The 17,841-nt window shown below is 38.0% G+C and overlaps 2 protein-coding genes across 5 annotated transcripts in view; one reads left to right on the forward strand and one right to left on the reverse strand.

Moving 5' to 3' along the window:
• On the forward strand, positions 1–11,424 carry LOC131164907 (phospholipase D alpha 4). Its single transcript, XM_058122448.1, has 4 exons — positions 1–297; positions 716–1,279; positions 1,369–2,554; positions 2,794–11,424. Exons 1-4 carry the CDS (start codon positions 211–213, stop codon positions 3,231–3,233), a joined length of 2,277 nt encoding a protein of 758 aa, XP_057978431.1. The 5' UTR covers positions 1–210; the 3' UTR covers positions 3,234–11,424.
• Positions 11,169–17,841, reverse strand: part of LOC131164908 (protein FLX-like 3) — an 18,449-nt gene continuing 11,776 nt past the window's right edge. For 2 of the 4 annotated variants that reach the window (XR_009139377.1, XR_009139378.1), the window contains exons 4-6: positions 16,505–16,584; positions 16,225–16,399; positions 11,169–11,516 (exon numbers count right to left, since the gene is read on the reverse strand). Coding sequence is in view for 2 of the 4 variants with exons in the window: in XM_058122449.1 (XP_057978432.1) it covers positions 16,316–16,399; positions 16,505–16,584 (164 nt within the window). In the remaining 2 variants the exon portion in view is untranslated. Of the gene's footprint in view, positions 11,517–16,020; positions 16,400–16,504; positions 16,585–17,841 lie in introns of those variants that run through there. The other 2 variants (XM_058122449.1, XM_058122451.1) reach the window with 1 other exon arrangement.

Here is a 17,841-nt window from a genome sequence, read left to right on the forward strand (position 1 = left end):
GTCTTCATTTACAATCACAAGCTTCCCTTCCTTTACATCTAAATCAGCACATCACACATTCCTTCATTGATTCTTATGCCACACCATTTCTACCATTGCAGACTCTCTCTCTCTCTCCCTCTTTCACCAGAGAAAAACTTCTTCCATCTCCCTCTCTCTCTCTCTCTCTCAAGCTGACTCAAGCTGGGGAGACTGTTTTGAAGAACATCAATGGAGGGAAAGCAGAAGCTCCTCCATGGGACACTTGAAGCTACCATCTTCCACGCCACGTCTTACACGCCACGGTTCCCCTTCAGTGTAAGCACTAGTCATGTTTGATTTGCGGATTGGAATGGCATGGGAATTAAATAGAATGAAAATTTAAATGGAAAAGATCAACAGATTGAGTTATGTGTTCAAGTCCATTCGATCTCATTCTATTCCATTCTCACTTACCGTACATGGGGTAATAGTTAGCTATTAGCTGCAGTTTTTAGGTACATTTAACAAAGAAGCATAACTTCAGTAAAATCAAACTATTCAAATGGGAGTAAAACTTATTGACTTGAATTTTCTGGTCATTGGAGGGAATTGATAGGTAAACATTACAAAGGCAAGAAAATGGTTGGATGATGAGATAAACAAGAGAATGCTTTGTTGCCCTTAACGCAAAAGATAAAATTTAAATTTAAAAAAAAAAAATGTAACAATCCCGAGTTTGAATTCTTTTTTGCAGTGTCTGTTAGCACTTGGGAAGCCCACTTATGTGACCATCAAAATAGATCAACAGAAAGTGGCAAAGACAAGCCATGAACGCGGCCGAGTTTGGAACCAAACCTTCCAGATCCTCTGCGCCTATCCGAGTGATTCAATGATCACCATTACACTAAAAACAAAGTGCTCCATCTTGGGGAAAATCCACATCCAGGCTCATCAGATCATAAACGAATCCAGCTTGATCAATGGGTGCTTCCCTCTCCATTCAGAAAATGGAAAACCAATACCAAAGCTCACACTTCGGTTCTTGTTATGGTTTAAACCCGTGGAATTCGAACCAAGTTGGGGGAAAATACTAGATGATGGTAAATTCCAGGGGCTAAAGAATGCCACCTTCCCGCAGCGATCCAACTGCAGTGTCACACTTTATCAAGATGCCCACCATAGCTCTTCTTTCCATCCACCATTTTGTAACACTGATCAGGCTCCAAAAAAATTGTGGGAAGATGTGTACAAGGCCATTGAGGGTGCACAGTATTTGATTTACATTGCAGGGTGGTCTTTCAATCCTAAGATGGTGCTGGTAATTAGAACCCAATTCATTGCACTTCCTTTTCTTCATTTCACTTTTTATTTTTCAGAATCTGATTATTCTGCTACACTCTTTCGCAGGTCCGAGATCCTCAAACAGATCTTCAACATGCTCGCGGGGTAAAGCTTGGTGAATTGTTGAAGAGGAAAGCAGAAGAAGGTGTAGCTGTGAGAATCATGATTTGGGATGATGAAACATCCTTACCTATCATAAGAAACAAAGGGGTAATGGGAACGAGCGACGAAGATGCCTTTGCCTACTTCAAACACACGAAGGTTAAATGCAGGCTCTGCCCAAGATTGCATCACAAGTTCCCCACACTCTTTGCTCACCATCAAAAGACTATAACTGTGGACACCAGAGTCCCTAGCTCTTCAAGCAGCCGAGAAATCATGAGTTTCATTGGTGGGTTAGATCTTTGTGATGGCCGTTATGATACAGAAGAGCATTCCTTGTTCCGAACACTCAATACCCCATTGCATTCTCAGGATTTCTATCAGATAAACCTTGCTGGAGCAAGCCTTCATAAGGGCGGGCCGAGAGAGCCGTGGCATGATGTGCATGCTAGCATTGTTGGAGAAGCTGCAGTGGATGTCCTTAAAAATTTTGAGCAAAGATGGAGTAAGCAATGTGATCCTTCTCTCTTAGTCCCCACCAGTCTCTTCAACCAGCCTTCTCCTGCAGGAATTTCCTCCCAAAGGGAATGGACAGTTCAAGTTTTTCGATCAATTGATCATGTCTCAGCAAGCCATTTGTCAAAGAATTTAACTGTGGAGCGAAGCATCCACGAGGCCTATGTTGAAGCAATAAGGCGGGCTGATAGGTTTATATACATTGAGAACCAATATTTCATTGGGGGTTGCCATTTTTGGGAGAAAGATAGGCATTGTGGCTGCAGAAACTTAATTCCAGTTGAGATTGCCCTAAAGATAGCAAACAAGATCAGAGCAAAACAGAGATTTGCAGTGTATATTATAATACCCATGTGGCCAGAAGGAGTACCTGACAGTGAACCAGTCCAGGATATACTCCACTGGACTAGAGAAACAATGGCAATGATGTATAGGCTGATTGGAGAAGCCATACAAGCAAGCGGCCAGTCAGGGCACCCAGGAGACTACTTGAACTTCTTCTGCCTTGCGAACCGGGAAGTGAAGAACAAAGGAGACTTTGTTCCTCCATGCTCTCCTCATACTACCACACAATACTGGAATGCCCAAATGCATAGAAGGTTCATGGTTTACGTCCATTCCAAGCTCATGATAGGTAATCAACTACACAACTATTTACCACCAAATACTCCTCATTCTTTTTCCTCGATTGGGTAATTTCATGCCTGCTTAAAAATTCTATCTATAAGTCAATAAGGAATGCTAAAAATATCAAATTCTCATAAACAATTCCGGCATTTTTTGGGGGAGCTTTTTAGCCTTTCATTGTGACAAGGAAGACGATATACTGAATTGACCATGATCTTGTTCTTGGTTGCTACTTATGTTTGTCAGTGGACGACACCTACATGTTGATAGGCTCTGCGAATGTGAACCAGAGATCAATGGATGGCCAAAGGGACACCGAGATTGCAATAGGATGCTACCAGCAGCAGCATAAAAATGGGGAGAATGGAATCAGCCAAGGCGATATTCATGCTTATCGATTGTCATTATGGTACGAGCATAGTGGCCGAGCAGAAGAAGCATTCCAGGAGCCTCAAAACTTGCAATGTGTGGAGAGAGTCCGTTCCATAGCTGAGGAAATGTGGAGAAGATACACTGGAGAAGAAGTGGTCGACATGGAAGGCGCTCACCTAGTGACTTACCCTGTGAGTGTGACAAGGGATGGTTCTGTTGAGGATCTTGTGGATGGTGGCAGTTGCTTCCCTGACACCAAAACTCCGGTGAAGGGGAAGAGATCCAGAGTTCTACCACCAATTTTCACCACATAACAGTCGCGAAGGTAAGTCACAAGTATTTCTTGCAAGGAAAAATATGGATGAATGACATAAGAGAGGTGCAATGCCACTGATTGCACATCTTATGTGAATGACTATTTCTCACAAGTCTTGCATGTTGTCAAACAAGATGGAATCGACAGTGCAACTAGATAAAAAAAGGATAAAAAAGATATTGGCATTTTAGGTTGATTGGTTATCATTTTCAAAATATTTATAAAAGAGTTGTACATTGTGAATGAAGAATTCTTATGAAATTTTTACATTTTTCAATGTGACTTTTTATTAAGACTTGTTAATTCCTACACTAGAAAGTATTTTTTTTAATTAAATATTGGAACCCAAAATATAGTATATTAAAAGTCAAAAGAAAGAATTTGGAACAAAGATTAGAATATGGATAGCATATCTCTTAGTAATATTAGAATATTTAATGTAAATACGATTGATAATCGGCCCCCAAAAATTTTAATAATAACTTAGAAATTTGGTATCATGCATGTAAGAAGACTACCAACTGTTAACTAACTATATGTCTTTTCATTAAAAGTACTTTTATATTTTGACAATTCAAATATGGGATAATTATCATATCCAACTTAGTCTAGTACAATTAAGTTCAACCGAGTCGTATAAATTGTAGTTACTTAAATAAACGCACAATAACTCCACATAAATATAATGTGGCTCAAGAAATAAAAAATTAATGAAAAAGCAAATCTAATACTATTAAGTTCAACTCAGTCATATAAACCTTAGTTACTGAAACGCACAATAATTCCACATAAATATAATGTGGTCGAAGAAATAAAAAATTAATGAAAACGCAATATTACAAATCCTCTCAAATTCTCCCCCTTTCCAAAAATAAAAAACCCAATCTATATGCACATGTACTATCCCATCTTGTATATAAAGTAGGTCGACACAAGTCATTTCCAAGCTACTTGATGCTCAATTGTTTGAACTCCATCACCAAGAGTTCAAGATAAATGAGACATACTCAAGTTTAGAGTTGAAGTTCAAAAATAAAACTAGTCAAGATTATACTTGCTAAGTCTGCAAATTAGCTCAATTCACTAGTTTGCAAGTTAACATGTTTATTTACTCAAGAATTGACTTGTTTTATAGGTTTATGAACTAATTTATTAAGTTCAAAAACGATTTAATTATCTATTAAAAGTTGTGATTTTTTTTATAACATATTAAAATTTGATTATTTTTATGAAATTTTTTAGGTTCATTAGACATTGAATATATAAATTGGGCTTAAAATACACGACGGTGACTCATTTCCCTCATACTTGTTTCCATCCTTAACGAGTGGTGGACCGGCGGTGACTCATTTCCCTCATACTTGTTTCGATCCCTCCCAAGATTCAATCAAGTCTTTTATTTATGGGTAAAAAGAAACTAACCTATCCCTAACATTTGAAAAACATATAGGAACCTCTTAAAAAATTTTAAAATTTCGCGTACCTCTTCCAAAGTTTGACGAAAAGATAGACATCCTTTGGAGTTCTAAAAATTTAACAAGCACCTCTTAACACTTGATCACATTTGATTTTTGAGACACTTATATCCTCCACTTGAACTAGTCAGCAAATTTATGAAATGGTGGGCATCCCAAAATCATATCTTAATGTTAATACGTAGAATTTTTGAAATCTTAGAATAAGTTGATATTTTTTTTTTATTTTTTGCCAACCTTTGGAAAATTTGCATATTTTTATAAAATTTCAAGAGAGATCAAAAGACATCATTAAGCAACTCAATTCTTCTAAATTTTGTTACTAAATAATGAAAATTTGAACAAAATTAAACTTGACGCATTTAAACCCCTTTTAATAATGAGCAAAAACATGAACACTACTAATCTAAACTCATACTTAATTTTTTCTAGAATTCATTTACTAAAAAATTAAGCTAGGGCATGCTGAACTGCAGGATTTCAAACTTAATGACGTTGCAAGCATTAAATCCATCAAGTACTAAAACATATATGTATTGATGGCTTGATTTGGACTAAGCATCCACAACCCACTTTGGAGAGAGATCTTGGATTTAACTCATATTAGATTTAAGTAAGATGTGATAAAATTGTATTAAAATTTATCTAAATTCAGCCAAATCCAAATTTAAGATTTGAAATTCATGTTCTCAAACACTAACAATCATTTTCTCAATAAAGGTACAATATAAGACTTGATGAAGGGAACATCCTTACGCTGCATTTGGGAGTATGAATCTCAAACCTTAAATTTAAATTTGGATGCATTTAAACAAATTTCAGTACAATTTATATTACATCTTATCCAAATTCATTTGGAAGTATGAATCTCAAACCTTAAATTTGAATTCGGATGCATTTAAACAAATTTCAGTACAATTTATATTACATCTTATCCAAATTCAATACAATTCCAAATTAAGTCTTCTCCAAACATTAGGTTAATACAATTATATGGTATAAAACTAACCAATCCCTCCCAAACTAAGAGTGACTGCGCAACTAAAATAACCCCATTTTTTGTAATATTATTTCGTTTTGAATGGCCAATCCATCTTTCTTTAAAAGGACCATTTCCAATTCAATTAACTAACAATCAATTAAAACAAATGCTTCAACTGGTCACAACAAATGCAACCCAATTACATGCTTGTACTACCCAAGCAAATATAAAAACAACCGAGGCACAAATAGCTACCATAGCAAGGTGTCACGAGCTAAGCTTGCTCAGGGCATTATGCTTGTCTGTGACCGCTTATCTCGTGTGCTTGAGATGGGTTTCCATCATGTAAATACTAGTGCAGGGTTATTTTTTGCTAGTAGTGTCTTTGTATGCCAAATAAGACAGTACGACTCCTCAGTCACTTTGATGTTTCCTAGTGCTAGGGTGGGAATAACCTAGAAAGCTCTTTAGGGGAGGGTGAGTGTTCATCAGTCATTGTAAAACTCACTAGCTATTGTCAATGTGTTTAGCCTACTTGCCTCCCTCGCTAAGCACACAACGTCAACGGAGGTGTTGTTAATGAATTACATTTGCTTCAATGTTTACTACTTGCTTGCCACGACTTTCATGAATGCTTACTGTTTCCGCTACCATTTGATTGAATGCTAATGAAAGTGTTTCGTGGATGAATGTTGGTAAACGATAGGCTGACTAGTTAAACAAGAGTGCTTTAGGTAGCGCTGCACGGCCCTTCACAAGGGTGTGAAAATAGTCAGACTGTGACACTTGGTATCAGAGCCCAAGGTTGAGTTGCTATGTGAATTCGATTGCCTTCATTGTGGGATTTGGAAAGCTTTGGTAAGTGACCATGGCACCAAACAATGCTGAGAGGATCAGCGTGCTGGAAGCACAGGTTGAGGCAGCAACCAATACTGTGGCCGCGGAGGTGGCCCAGATGAGAGAACTTGTTGATGAAGTGATGGGATCACAATAGCATCAAGCAAGTTTGCTAGGTGAGATGTTAGAGGACTTTTGTTATACAGTTGAAACTTTGCAGTCGTGGATGGCTGATCTGGATGCAAAGGTTAATCTGATAGTTCTTGCTATGGGGAACTCCAACACTCCAGGAGTTAGCAAAACCAAAGTGCCAGAACCCAAGACATATGGGGGTACTCGAGATGCCAAGGAGTTAGAGAACTTCTTGTTTGATGTGGAGCAGTACTTTCGCCCTGTGAAGATGGCCTCAGAATAGAAAAAGGTGGATAGTGCGACCATGTACTTGGTTGGTGATGCCAAACTTTGGTAGCATACCAAGTACCAAGAGTTTGAAACTGGACACTGTGTAATCGATAGTTGGGTAGACTTGAAGAGAGAGCTCAAGGCCCAATTCTTTCCTGAAAATCTTGAGTATAATGCAATGAGAAAACTGAGAGATCTCAAACATATAGGGTTGATCAGGGAATATGTAAAACAATTTTCTGCTTTAATGTTGGATATTCGGGATATGTCGGAGAAGGACAAATTGTTCTATTTTCTTGAGGGGATGAAACCATGTGCAAGAACAGAACTTCATAGGTTCAAGACTTGTCAACTGCACAAGCTACTACAGAACGTTTGACTGACTGCGCTGGTGATGATACCACTTTGTCCAAACGGTTTGGCAGAAAGGGAAACAATGGAAAGTCTTTCAAGAAAGGCAAACCCAAAAGTGCGGGAGCCAACTATAAAGCATCAACCTCAAAAGAAGCTTCGTCTTCTCGAGGGTTCAACACACCCAAGGGAATGGGTAAACTTGAGTGTTACTTGTGTCGAGGCCCTCATAGAGTTTTTGAGTGCCCTCACAAAGCAACATTTAATGCTTTACAAGCTTCCATTGCAGAAGAGGCAGTGGAAGACGATGGGGAAGAGGATGAGACCCCAAGGACAGGTGAGTGCATTGGAAAAGCAGGCTAAAGCCCCAAATGTTACACGAGCCAAAGGGCTAATGTTTGTGGACTTGAGAATCAATGGGAAAAGTACTCGTGCTATGGTGGATATTGAGGCTACCCATAACTTTGTTTCACAACCGAAAGCTTGGAGACTTAACTTATCCTTAGAGAAGGATATAGGACGCATGAAAGCAATTAATTCAACCTAGCCTACTCTGAGAGTAGCCAAGCAAGTTACTGTGAAGCTTGGGCAGTGGGAAGGTCATGTGAATTTCATAGCAATGTCATTGGATGACTTTCCAGCCATTTTGGGAATAGAGTTCCTAAGGGGAACGAAGGCAGTGCTGATGCCTTCGGCTAGTTCCCTATGTCTGATGGGAGATCACTTGTGCATGGTGCAAGTTGTTGCAACGAAAGGAGATGATGGGAAGTTCCTTTCAGCCATGCAACTCAATGAGGGATTGGGTCAGGGTGAGCAGACACGTCTAGCCACGGTGGTGGTAGACAAAGAAGTAGGCTAAGAGCTGGAGCTTACGACCATCCAAGCGGTTTTGGATGAGGATAAGAAGGTGTTGCTGGATAAGTTGCCTCAAAATTTGCCTTCACGACGGACTGTGGAGCAAGAGATCGAGTTGTTATTAGGAGTAAAATCACCTGCTAAAGGGCCATGTCGGATGGCGTCTCGAGAGATAGTAGAGTTGGGGAAACAACTTGATGAATTGGAAGCGGGATGTGTTCGCCCTTCCAAAGCACCATTGGGAGTATCGGTGTTGTTTCAAAGGAAACATGAAGAGCATCTACGGAAGGTATTCGACAGGCTAAGGGAAAACAGTCTGGATGTGAAGAAAGAGAAGTGCTCTTTCGCTCAGCAGAGCAACAAATTCCTTGGTCATGTGGTTGAACAAGGTCGTGTCCGGAGGGGTATGGAGAAGGATGATTCAAGAATGGAAGATCCCCACGACAGTGAAGAAGTTACGTTCCTTTCTTAGCCTTACTAGATTTTGTAGGAAATTCGTTGAGGGGTATTCGAGGAGAATGACTCCAATGACAGAACTACGAGGGCGGTATTGTTGGCCACATACGCGGGATGATGTGGTTGATTATACCAAAACTTGTCTCACTTGCCAACAAGATAAGGGGGAGCGGAAGTATAGTACTTTCATGGCCGCACCAAAGTACTGTTTGGCAGAGGAGACAACACAATTGTTCCTTACAACTATTGTGAGATATTGGGGTTTTCCCCAAATTATTGTTTGTGACCAAAATTTAATATTCACTGACAACTTCTTGATAGAATTTTTCAGGATATTCAGGTCACATCTTGACATCTCTTCAAGTTATCACCGACAAATTGACAGACAGATGAAGAGATTCAGAGAGCTGCTAGATGAGTACTTGTGCCATTTTGTCAACGACAACTAGAAGAATGGCATGCAACTACTTGATATGGTTCCGTTCTGTGGCAATGTCCAAAAGGAGCTCAACAACCAACAAGAGCACTTTTGAGCTTGTTACAGGCCAGTTGCCGCTGTTACCTCACACAGTGGGCGAGCTGTACAGACAAAAGAGTCTCAGGGCGTACATCTTCACCAGAGAATGGAGACAAAATACAGAATTTGCCCGAGCCTATTTGGAGAAAGCTTCTAAGCAAATGAAGAAGTGAGCAGATCAGGGGAGAAGACTGTAGTTTCTTGTCAACTGCCTCAAGCCATTCAACGCCAACACCATTGACCTGAGCAGAAGTTAGTTCAATAAAATAGAGTCGAAGACAGCGCAACCAAACAGACGTAAAGTTGAAGAGATTCTTGCAGATAGAAAGTTCATATCCTCAAAGAAGAAGTGGCAAAAGTTCCTAGTGAAGTGGAAATGCCTCGATGACAAAGAAATCAATTGGATTTCTACGAAAGATATGCAACCGTTCGTGGACAAACTTGAAGTGTACCTACCGCCAAAAGTCTACAAGGACGTCGACCGCACAAGTGAGGGAGAATGTCACAAACTAAACTTGTTCAAGGCATTATGCTTGCCTTTGACCGCTTATCTTATGTGCTTAGGATGAGTTTCCATCATGTAAATACTAGTGTAGGTTATTTTCTGCTAGTAGTCTTTGTATGCCAAATAAAACAGTATGACTCCTCAGTCACTTTGATGTTTCCTAGAACTAGGGTGAAAATGACTTAGAAAGCTTTTTAGGGGAGAATGAATGTTCATCAATCATTGTAAAACTCACTAACTATTGTTAACGTGTTTAGCCTACTTGCCTCCCTCGCTAAGCACACAATGTCAACGAAGGTGTTAATGAATTACATTTGCTTCAATGTTTACTACTTGCCACGACTTTCATGAAAGTTTACTATTTTCGCTACCATTTGATTGAATGCTAATGAAAGTGTTTTGTCGATGAATGTTACTAACAATAGGTTGACCAGTTAAACAAGAATGTTTTAGCTAGCGCCGCACGACCCTTCACAAGGGTGTGAAAAAAATAGTCAGACCGTTACACAAGGCAAGGCAAGGCACACCTTTGTACACGCTTAATTGTAAAAAAATATTTACAAAGATAGTTATTACATTTTTTAACATTTAATTAAAATAAATAACCAGTAAAATATTGTCATATTGTTTGATTGGGAAGGTAGTAATATGTTTCAATTTTAAATGTCCATTCGCAAAAATCACCTAGTTTCCAATTTTTTAATTCATTTAAAAAAATTAAAAGCATTAGCAAAACCCCTTTGTAATTATCTTTAAATCTAAAAAATAATAATAACAAAGCACTTTTTTTAAATAAAAATTACATTTTTATTACAAATCTGAAAAATTTGAAAATAAACTAAAATCTATATAATTATTTAAAAATTCAAATGTGAAAAATAAAAACATTTTCCATGGCAATACAGGCCTTAAATGTTGTAACGGATGGCCTCTAATGCTTAAGGCTTGAACCAGTGCCTCATTGGTTAGAACAAATGGTCAGTCACTATTTCTAATTCAAAAGATAACACGAACTGCCAAGTCCCCATAGCTGTGCAGGTGCTCAGGCATCTAACAAGCAATTTTCCTGTGTGGGGACTAGCTTAAGGCTAAAAATTCTAGTGTCCCCTTAGCAGCGACAAGCTCAAACAGAGCTTAAACCATGAAGCTCTGAAAATACGACGAAAGCAAAGCAGAAGACACCAACCAGAGAATCCAGTCTTGGGAAAATCATATATTCATCCTTTAAAAGCGATTCTGGGCAGTGCTCTGCGGGCTTCACGGTTTCATGCAGGGCTAAAGATGGGAACAAAGCAACTTGCCCTGTGATATCCCTCTGGAAGTGTATCTTTTATCTGAGACAAATATGCCTTGGTCATTCCTTCAGAGCTCAGATGGAAAGACCATTAATGAAACCTAAAAAATTTGAAGGGAGGAAGCAACTAGGGATGTAGGCAGCTAGTGAGAAAACATAGCTGGAACCCACACTTCTCGATCCATATCAATCACACCTGACAATCGAGTGGTAACAAATCAAGGGCAACAAGCCTTTGAATCCAAGGCACTAAAAATGACCAACATGTGGAATGCTTGAAATGCCAAATTCTGATGTTGATATGCAATATTTCAAATAACTCCACTGAATGCCACCCATAATTCTCCAAGGGGACAGAATTGAATCCCGACTTCAACCTAGGACAACAATCCAGGATGTTTTCTGCACCCATCAGTCATGAAAACTACCTGTAAATAATTATCATAATTTTTTCGTCCTCTGCCTCTGTGCTCTGTGTCATTTTTCCAATCCCAAATTCATTTTGGCAGGCTCAGATGGAATGCACCTCCTCTCATAGTAGTAAAGATATACCTGATTTCTTTGATCACCTTTCAGTAATATTTAGGTCACACAAATATGCCTTCATCTGCAGAACAATTGGGCAAAAAAAAAAAAAAATTAGAGATCAGGAGAAAGAATGTTGAGAATTAAGCAAAAAAAAAGAGTTATATATAAGAAAACTCCTGGCAGAAGCATGCAACCAGACTTCATAACACCACAAAGTAACAACAAAAATTTTCAGCTTGTAGAAAATGGTGATAGCCTTTCTAAGCAAAGAATGCTGCAAACTTTTGTGAGAAGCATGCAACAGATTTTGTAGCACAGTAATAAAAACTTTCAGTTTGTACAGAGTTGTGATAGTGGTTTTTAAAAGCAAAGAATGCTGCAAACTTTTGTGAGAAGCATGTGAACAGACCTTGAATCCACAAAGTAACAAAATTTTCAGTTTGTAGTAAGTGGTCATAGCAGCCTTCATACCAAAGAATACACCTACATGGCACAATCAATGTTCCCCACTGCTTTCACACCCCCAATAACACAAACACCTTTTACCAGGAATTACACAGCATACCAAAGCTGCAGAGACCTTTGATTCTTCTAGAATATAGAAAGGGCTTTCAAGACCCATAAACCACTCCAGCATAGTGGTAGCCAACTTTAAACATGATGCATCTTTGTCAATGGAATTTCTGTTCTCGACTATAATAAAAATATCTTAATTAATATCAAAGTATATTCATATCTGGGTGCCAAAATCCACCAAGTCAATGTTGGCAGCAGACTGAGGATTGAGGGATTCTCCAACCTTGTAAAATTTTTCTTGCAATGATGACATTACCTATCCCACTTACTCTATCCCCTCCCCAAAGCATTCGCATTTCATAAACAATGTATCGCAAGGGTAAAGAAAGACAACCAAAGGACAATTTTCCTTCAAGTGTATGACTGCCAACAGAAAGAACCAACCAACTCAAAATCGAACTCTCTAAAGGCAAATTATAACCAAAATGAGCAACAAGAGGTTGGCTATGGCTATGCAATCCATCTTAAAACCCATGAAAATCGCATGCATCTATAAACACACTTTCTCTAATCCGCATTAGATCTAAACTAGTAAATGACCTGTAATAATCTTGAATTGACTAATAGCTCCCTTGGAAATTTAAGCTATAATTGACGACAGCAAAATGCCCTAGCAAACATACAAATATAGCCAAAGATGAGACTATTTTCCACCATCATTTTCTGTAGTTAACTGCATCAACAAAACAGAAAAAATAATGTAACTGTTGCAAAGACAGTCTTTATAACTCTTAATAACCTAAGTCGTCCATTGCCAAACACACAGGCAAATAATAGAGTATGCTAAGATATCCTCCTATAATTTTCAATGTTCAATGACACATCCTTCTAAAACATAGCATTACTCACATCTCCAATCATCAAAGAGTCTGAAGTATTCAATCAGGCAAGATTGCATTCCAAGCAGACAAGTGAAGTTTCAACTGCCAAACTGATGAGATAACTCTCATTACATCAACCCTAAGACAATTCACTACAGTCTAAGGGCATTGGAAACTAAGAATAAGAATCCATTCAAAACTACCTTCCAAAAGAAAAAAGTAGTCACTCTGGAACTACCTATAGAGTGTATTAAGTACACCACCATCACTGTCATTATCATCACACGTACATATGAGGATGTATTTTCTATTATCTCCATTAAACATCTAACCTATGTAAATGATATGTACATCTTGAATAAACTAGTGGCTCCCTCATAAAATAAACTGTCATTCACTACAGCAAAATGCCCTAGCAATCATACAAATACAGCCACAGAAGGGACTATTTCCCATAATCATTTTCGAAAACTGACTATTCCAAACAAAAACAGGGGAAAATCTCAACACAAAATGTCACACGGACAATCTTAATGATCTAAGTCATCCAATGCTGACCACCTACTAACATAACCTCTCATAATTTTCAATATTTAGTCACATCCTTCTGAGAGTATTATTCATATCTTCAATCATAAAAAAATCTGAGGTATTCAACCAGGCAAGATCCCATTCCATGCTTGCCAAGTAATGTTTCAACTTATATTCCAATTCTCACTAACAATACGATAATTCACTATAGCCTTACAACACGCGGAAACTACGAATAATAGTCAATTCTACAACCACCTTTTAAAAAAGTCACTCTAGACCTACCTATAGAATGGATGAGTACACTAACATCACCATCATTTACAGTGAATGGCACAACATAGTAAGTTCATCATATCTTCACCTCATTGCAAAGCTGGACAGCTTATAAACACATTCAAAACAAACTGAAAAGCAGAACACAAAAACTTAGCTTGAAATTTGAGCAAAAAATAATATTACAGTATTGAAATAGATAATGTTCCAAAAATGGAGTTGTATGTTAAATCTTAAGACTTTTTTTTACCATTAATTAAAAATTTAGCTCTGCAAAGAACTAGTAATTAAACAAGTGTAAAGGATATCACTTTGGTGACAATAATTATAACAGTTACAAACTCTGCCTTAAAAGAAAAAGCATAAACTAAAGTGCCAGACCTATAGAAACCCATAGAACAGAGACAGAATACCTGCCCATGAAGCTCGGATAAGCTCAGTTCCTGTCCGTACGGCATGTCCACCACCATCATTTCTTCAAATATTCCAGTCACTCTAACGCATGTAGAAGCCTTGTTTATCACGAAGATGACAAGAATACGTTGACCACTGTATAATATCGCAAAACTACAGTTCGAATGAAAAATTAGAAAATTTTTACTGCAACAGGAGACGTAGGCATACTGCATGGTACAAAGAGGGGACCAAAATTAATCAAAGAAAACCTTTCATTCTCATTTCCAGCCAAGTTTATAAATGGCAACATTCAACTCTCTGCTGAAGTTGCGAATCATATTAACCATGTGCAGAGTATTCATAGAGACATCTTTCGAGAACAGGTTTCCCACTACCGACATGATGCCTTCCCCTCTGACCACTATCAGCCAAATCAAACAATCCTTTCACTGGGGAAAAATACCATCATCTTCACTCCAACCTCAAATAAACCAACTTGAATGAGAATGCATCCCACACATTCCCACTTTCTCACAGCCTTTTGCTTTGGGGAAATTCCAGTACTTCAATAATTGAAAACTTTTAACCAATACCTGATAATTGCATATATCATGCAATTAAGCTTGTCTCTCAACCAACCTCATACAATTTTTAACTCATTACACTTCACATCAGTAAAAGACGAGCTTCAATACAGGGAGCAGTGTCAGAGAAAGCCGCAAAATACATGTAAATCAGTATTTTAACCCATACAGCTCCAATCAAATATAAGTTGCCCTTCAATATACTCCCACACTAGACAAAAACACCACCACTGTCCCAAGAATGGAACATCGTAATCATTTATGAAACAGCAGAACCCTACATAGTGCCACTTCAGAAAACTCAGAAAAACTGGCAATATACAATTCTTCAAATGCTACACCTCAAAGCAAAGAGTCCATATGCTACTCCACAATTTATGTGAGGGACAAATGATTTTAACTCTTTATAGTTTATGATATATGCACCGCAGATGCTTCACGCACCAGTCTAAGATCCACTGCAGCCACATACCCAAGAGAACTGCGCCATATGCTTAAAAAAAGAAAAAGAAAACTAATCCAAAACAGGATGTTTTCCTAACTACCCACGTAAAGTGCCCAAAACTCAAATGCTCAATACGTACTTCTAGAAAAATAATCATGTTCAAGGGTTTCCATTCTTGATTATGTAGCATGCAGATCCTTCATGATTATGTCGCAAGCAGATCATACACTCCATGCACATCTTGGCAGAAGTTGTATGGGGTAAACGAGGGATGTCAGCATCACTAGAGCCAGAAGTACTGCAAGGCATCAGCAGCAATAAATCTTCCTTAGTATTTTCTGAGATAAGATAGTTAATAGTACTATAGGATCTCCATTTGTGCTTTATGCATATCCTCCAATGTTACATTCATCTCAAATAAATTCAAGCACAATTTAACTAAAAAATGCCTCTATTCAACATCATCCACAAAGCATTACTTTCAGCTACAAATTCCCTCTAAAAAGTGCTTCATACCATACAACCAAATGCTTTTTTCTCAACACATTGCATATGCTATACACAAAAGATTGCGCCTAAAAATCACATGAAAATTTAATTCCGCGAGGTGTATCAAAACCACAGCAGCAGTAGTGAAATCTTTCTTGCTTTGTTTGGAGAGCCGCAAAATATTTCATTAACAGTTGCTTCTCAGGTATCAGTTCACTGCACCCCATCATCTACTATTGTACACAAGTACTTCCAGATACAAGTGGATAGGGCAACATGATTTATCTCCGCAATTACAGCTAATAAGGCTTTACTTAAGGGTCAAATGGTCAACAAAGTTTCAATGGAGAATCCTACTAGTTAAAACCAACTAGCTCCTAACTAGAGCAATAAGATATACATCAAACAAGCATAAGTGCAGAAGCAAGAAAATAGAGAGAGAGAGAGAGAGAGAGAGAGAGCTCATGCTGGCAACATGACCAACAAAGCAGTATCAATTTAGAAGCATGGGCCAAATATTCAAACTAGTACCATATAATATCTGATATACGAAGGTAACCATGGTCCCTAGTCTCTACTAATTAAAGCAAGCAACATTAAAAATCCTATATAACTCAGTTCAGGATAATTAACAATTCTTGACAAAATACTACTGATATTGGTACGCACACAGATGAATCTAGTGATTTATATATTGGATAATGACATCAAGTCACAGCCACGCCCTTTCTGTGAAGCAAACACCAAACATTCCAATATCTCAACGGCGAGTCATACGAGACTTCTCAAGCCCTCCCCAGGAAGCAGAATTTGGGCCATACATAGGTCCCTTGTCAGCACCACCCTAGAAACAAGATAGAGAATATTATAAAACAAGCAATGCTATACTTTGACAAGTTAGCTCAATGAACAGAAGCGAAGAATCACATCTCCAAATGATCATCCATACCAGATGAGCTCCATATCCATCTCCATAAGATGAAGAAAATCCTCCATCCGGACTGCCAAATTTCATCCCGTATGGTCCACCTTGATACAGCAGAGATAATTTCTTTTAAAAAAAAATTGCAGAAGCAAAATAGAATGATGAAATGTAAATTTAAAAGAAAATCTCTCCTAGATTTAGAAACACATCAACACCCAGTCAAAAATTAAGGAGTGTGACTGCACATTTTTCACCAATATATCTATAGAAGTATACCCCAAATAAACCACATTTTAGAGCATATTTTTTACTGTGATCACATTCCCATTCCATGAACTGGAATGTTCCACTTTCTAGGTAATATTGATTCAGGGGCAATAGTCAAGTGTGATTACACATTTTTCACCAATATATTTACAGAAGTATGCACCTAATGTTCCACATTTTAGAGCATGTATCATACTGCAATCCCATTCCCAAACTGGAATGTTCTGCATTCTAGGTAACATTGATTCAGAGGCTTACGGGTGAGCAACACAATTTCCTTCTGTTCTTAAGCAAATTTCTAATAAGAATTCCACGAAATTTAACTCATGGAACTTCCAGTCCATTAGTTGGTAGCGGAACTGTTACTCCTACTTCTCTCTTAGTCAATTAACTCAAGTCTCTCAACTGTTCTGCCCATTTTCACCTGCTGCCTGTGTTTTCCAGAACTTACAGAGTAGGATTGGTAGAGGTTGTGTAAAGCTGAACTTATTACTTGGATGTGACAGCTAATCCAAGAACACATGCATTGACAGCAGAGCATATCATTTTCAGTGGCATTGTTGTCTTGGCGATCCTTCATTGAAGTTTTTGAATAATCTAGTTCCTTATCTACAATTAGTCTCTAGTGAAAACCTTTTCAGAAGGGTAAACATCACTGTGGGTCTTTTGTTCCAAGAGAATAAATCTCAGTCCACTCCATTAGAATTGGTTTGTTCAAGGCCCTGCTAGGACTTTTAAGTGTTTTAAGTTTCTCATATTTTGTTTCATTGTTGATATGATTATTCTAAAATGAAATGGAACTTCTTGTTCAAACATCAATGAGAATTTCATACATATTTGAGTTACGTTTTAATGAAATTTGAAATCAATCTGGTTCTCCCATTTGTGTTTCACATTATGATAATGCCCTTAAAAATGTTGCAATGATATTTGGATTCCTTTGTGCCAATCATGGTACAACCACCACCAAGCCTCAAGTCCCACTAGATGGGGTCATGAATGCTTTCCCACCAATTTGCACAATCTTGAGAAATAAACCTTTGACAAATGAAGGGATGTTAAATCAGTACTCACCATCTCATTGTTAGTTATTC

The sequence above is a fragment of the Malania oleifera genome, chromosome 9 (assembly GCF_029873635.1).
Source record: "Malania oleifera isolate guangnan ecotype guangnan chromosome 9, ASM2987363v1, whole genome shotgun sequence".
Taxonomy (NCBI): domain Eukaryota; kingdom Viridiplantae; phylum Streptophyta; class Magnoliopsida; order Santalales; family Ximeniaceae; genus Malania; species Malania oleifera.

Excerpts from the sequence above, each read along its gene's own strand:
- LOC131164907 (XM_058122448.1), top strand. The coding sequence starts at position 211 with ATGGAGGGAAAGCAGAAGCTCCTCCATGGGACACTTGAAGCTACCATC. Across the intron at positions 298-715 it reads CGCCACGGTTCCCCTTCAGT|TGTCTGTTAGCACTTGGGAA; the intron begins GTAAGCACTAGT and ends TCTTTTTTGCAG. Across the intron at positions 1,280-1,368 it reads TCAATCCTAAGATGGTGCTG|GTCCGAGATCCTCAAACAGA; the intron begins GTAATTAGAACC and ends ACTCTTTCGCAG.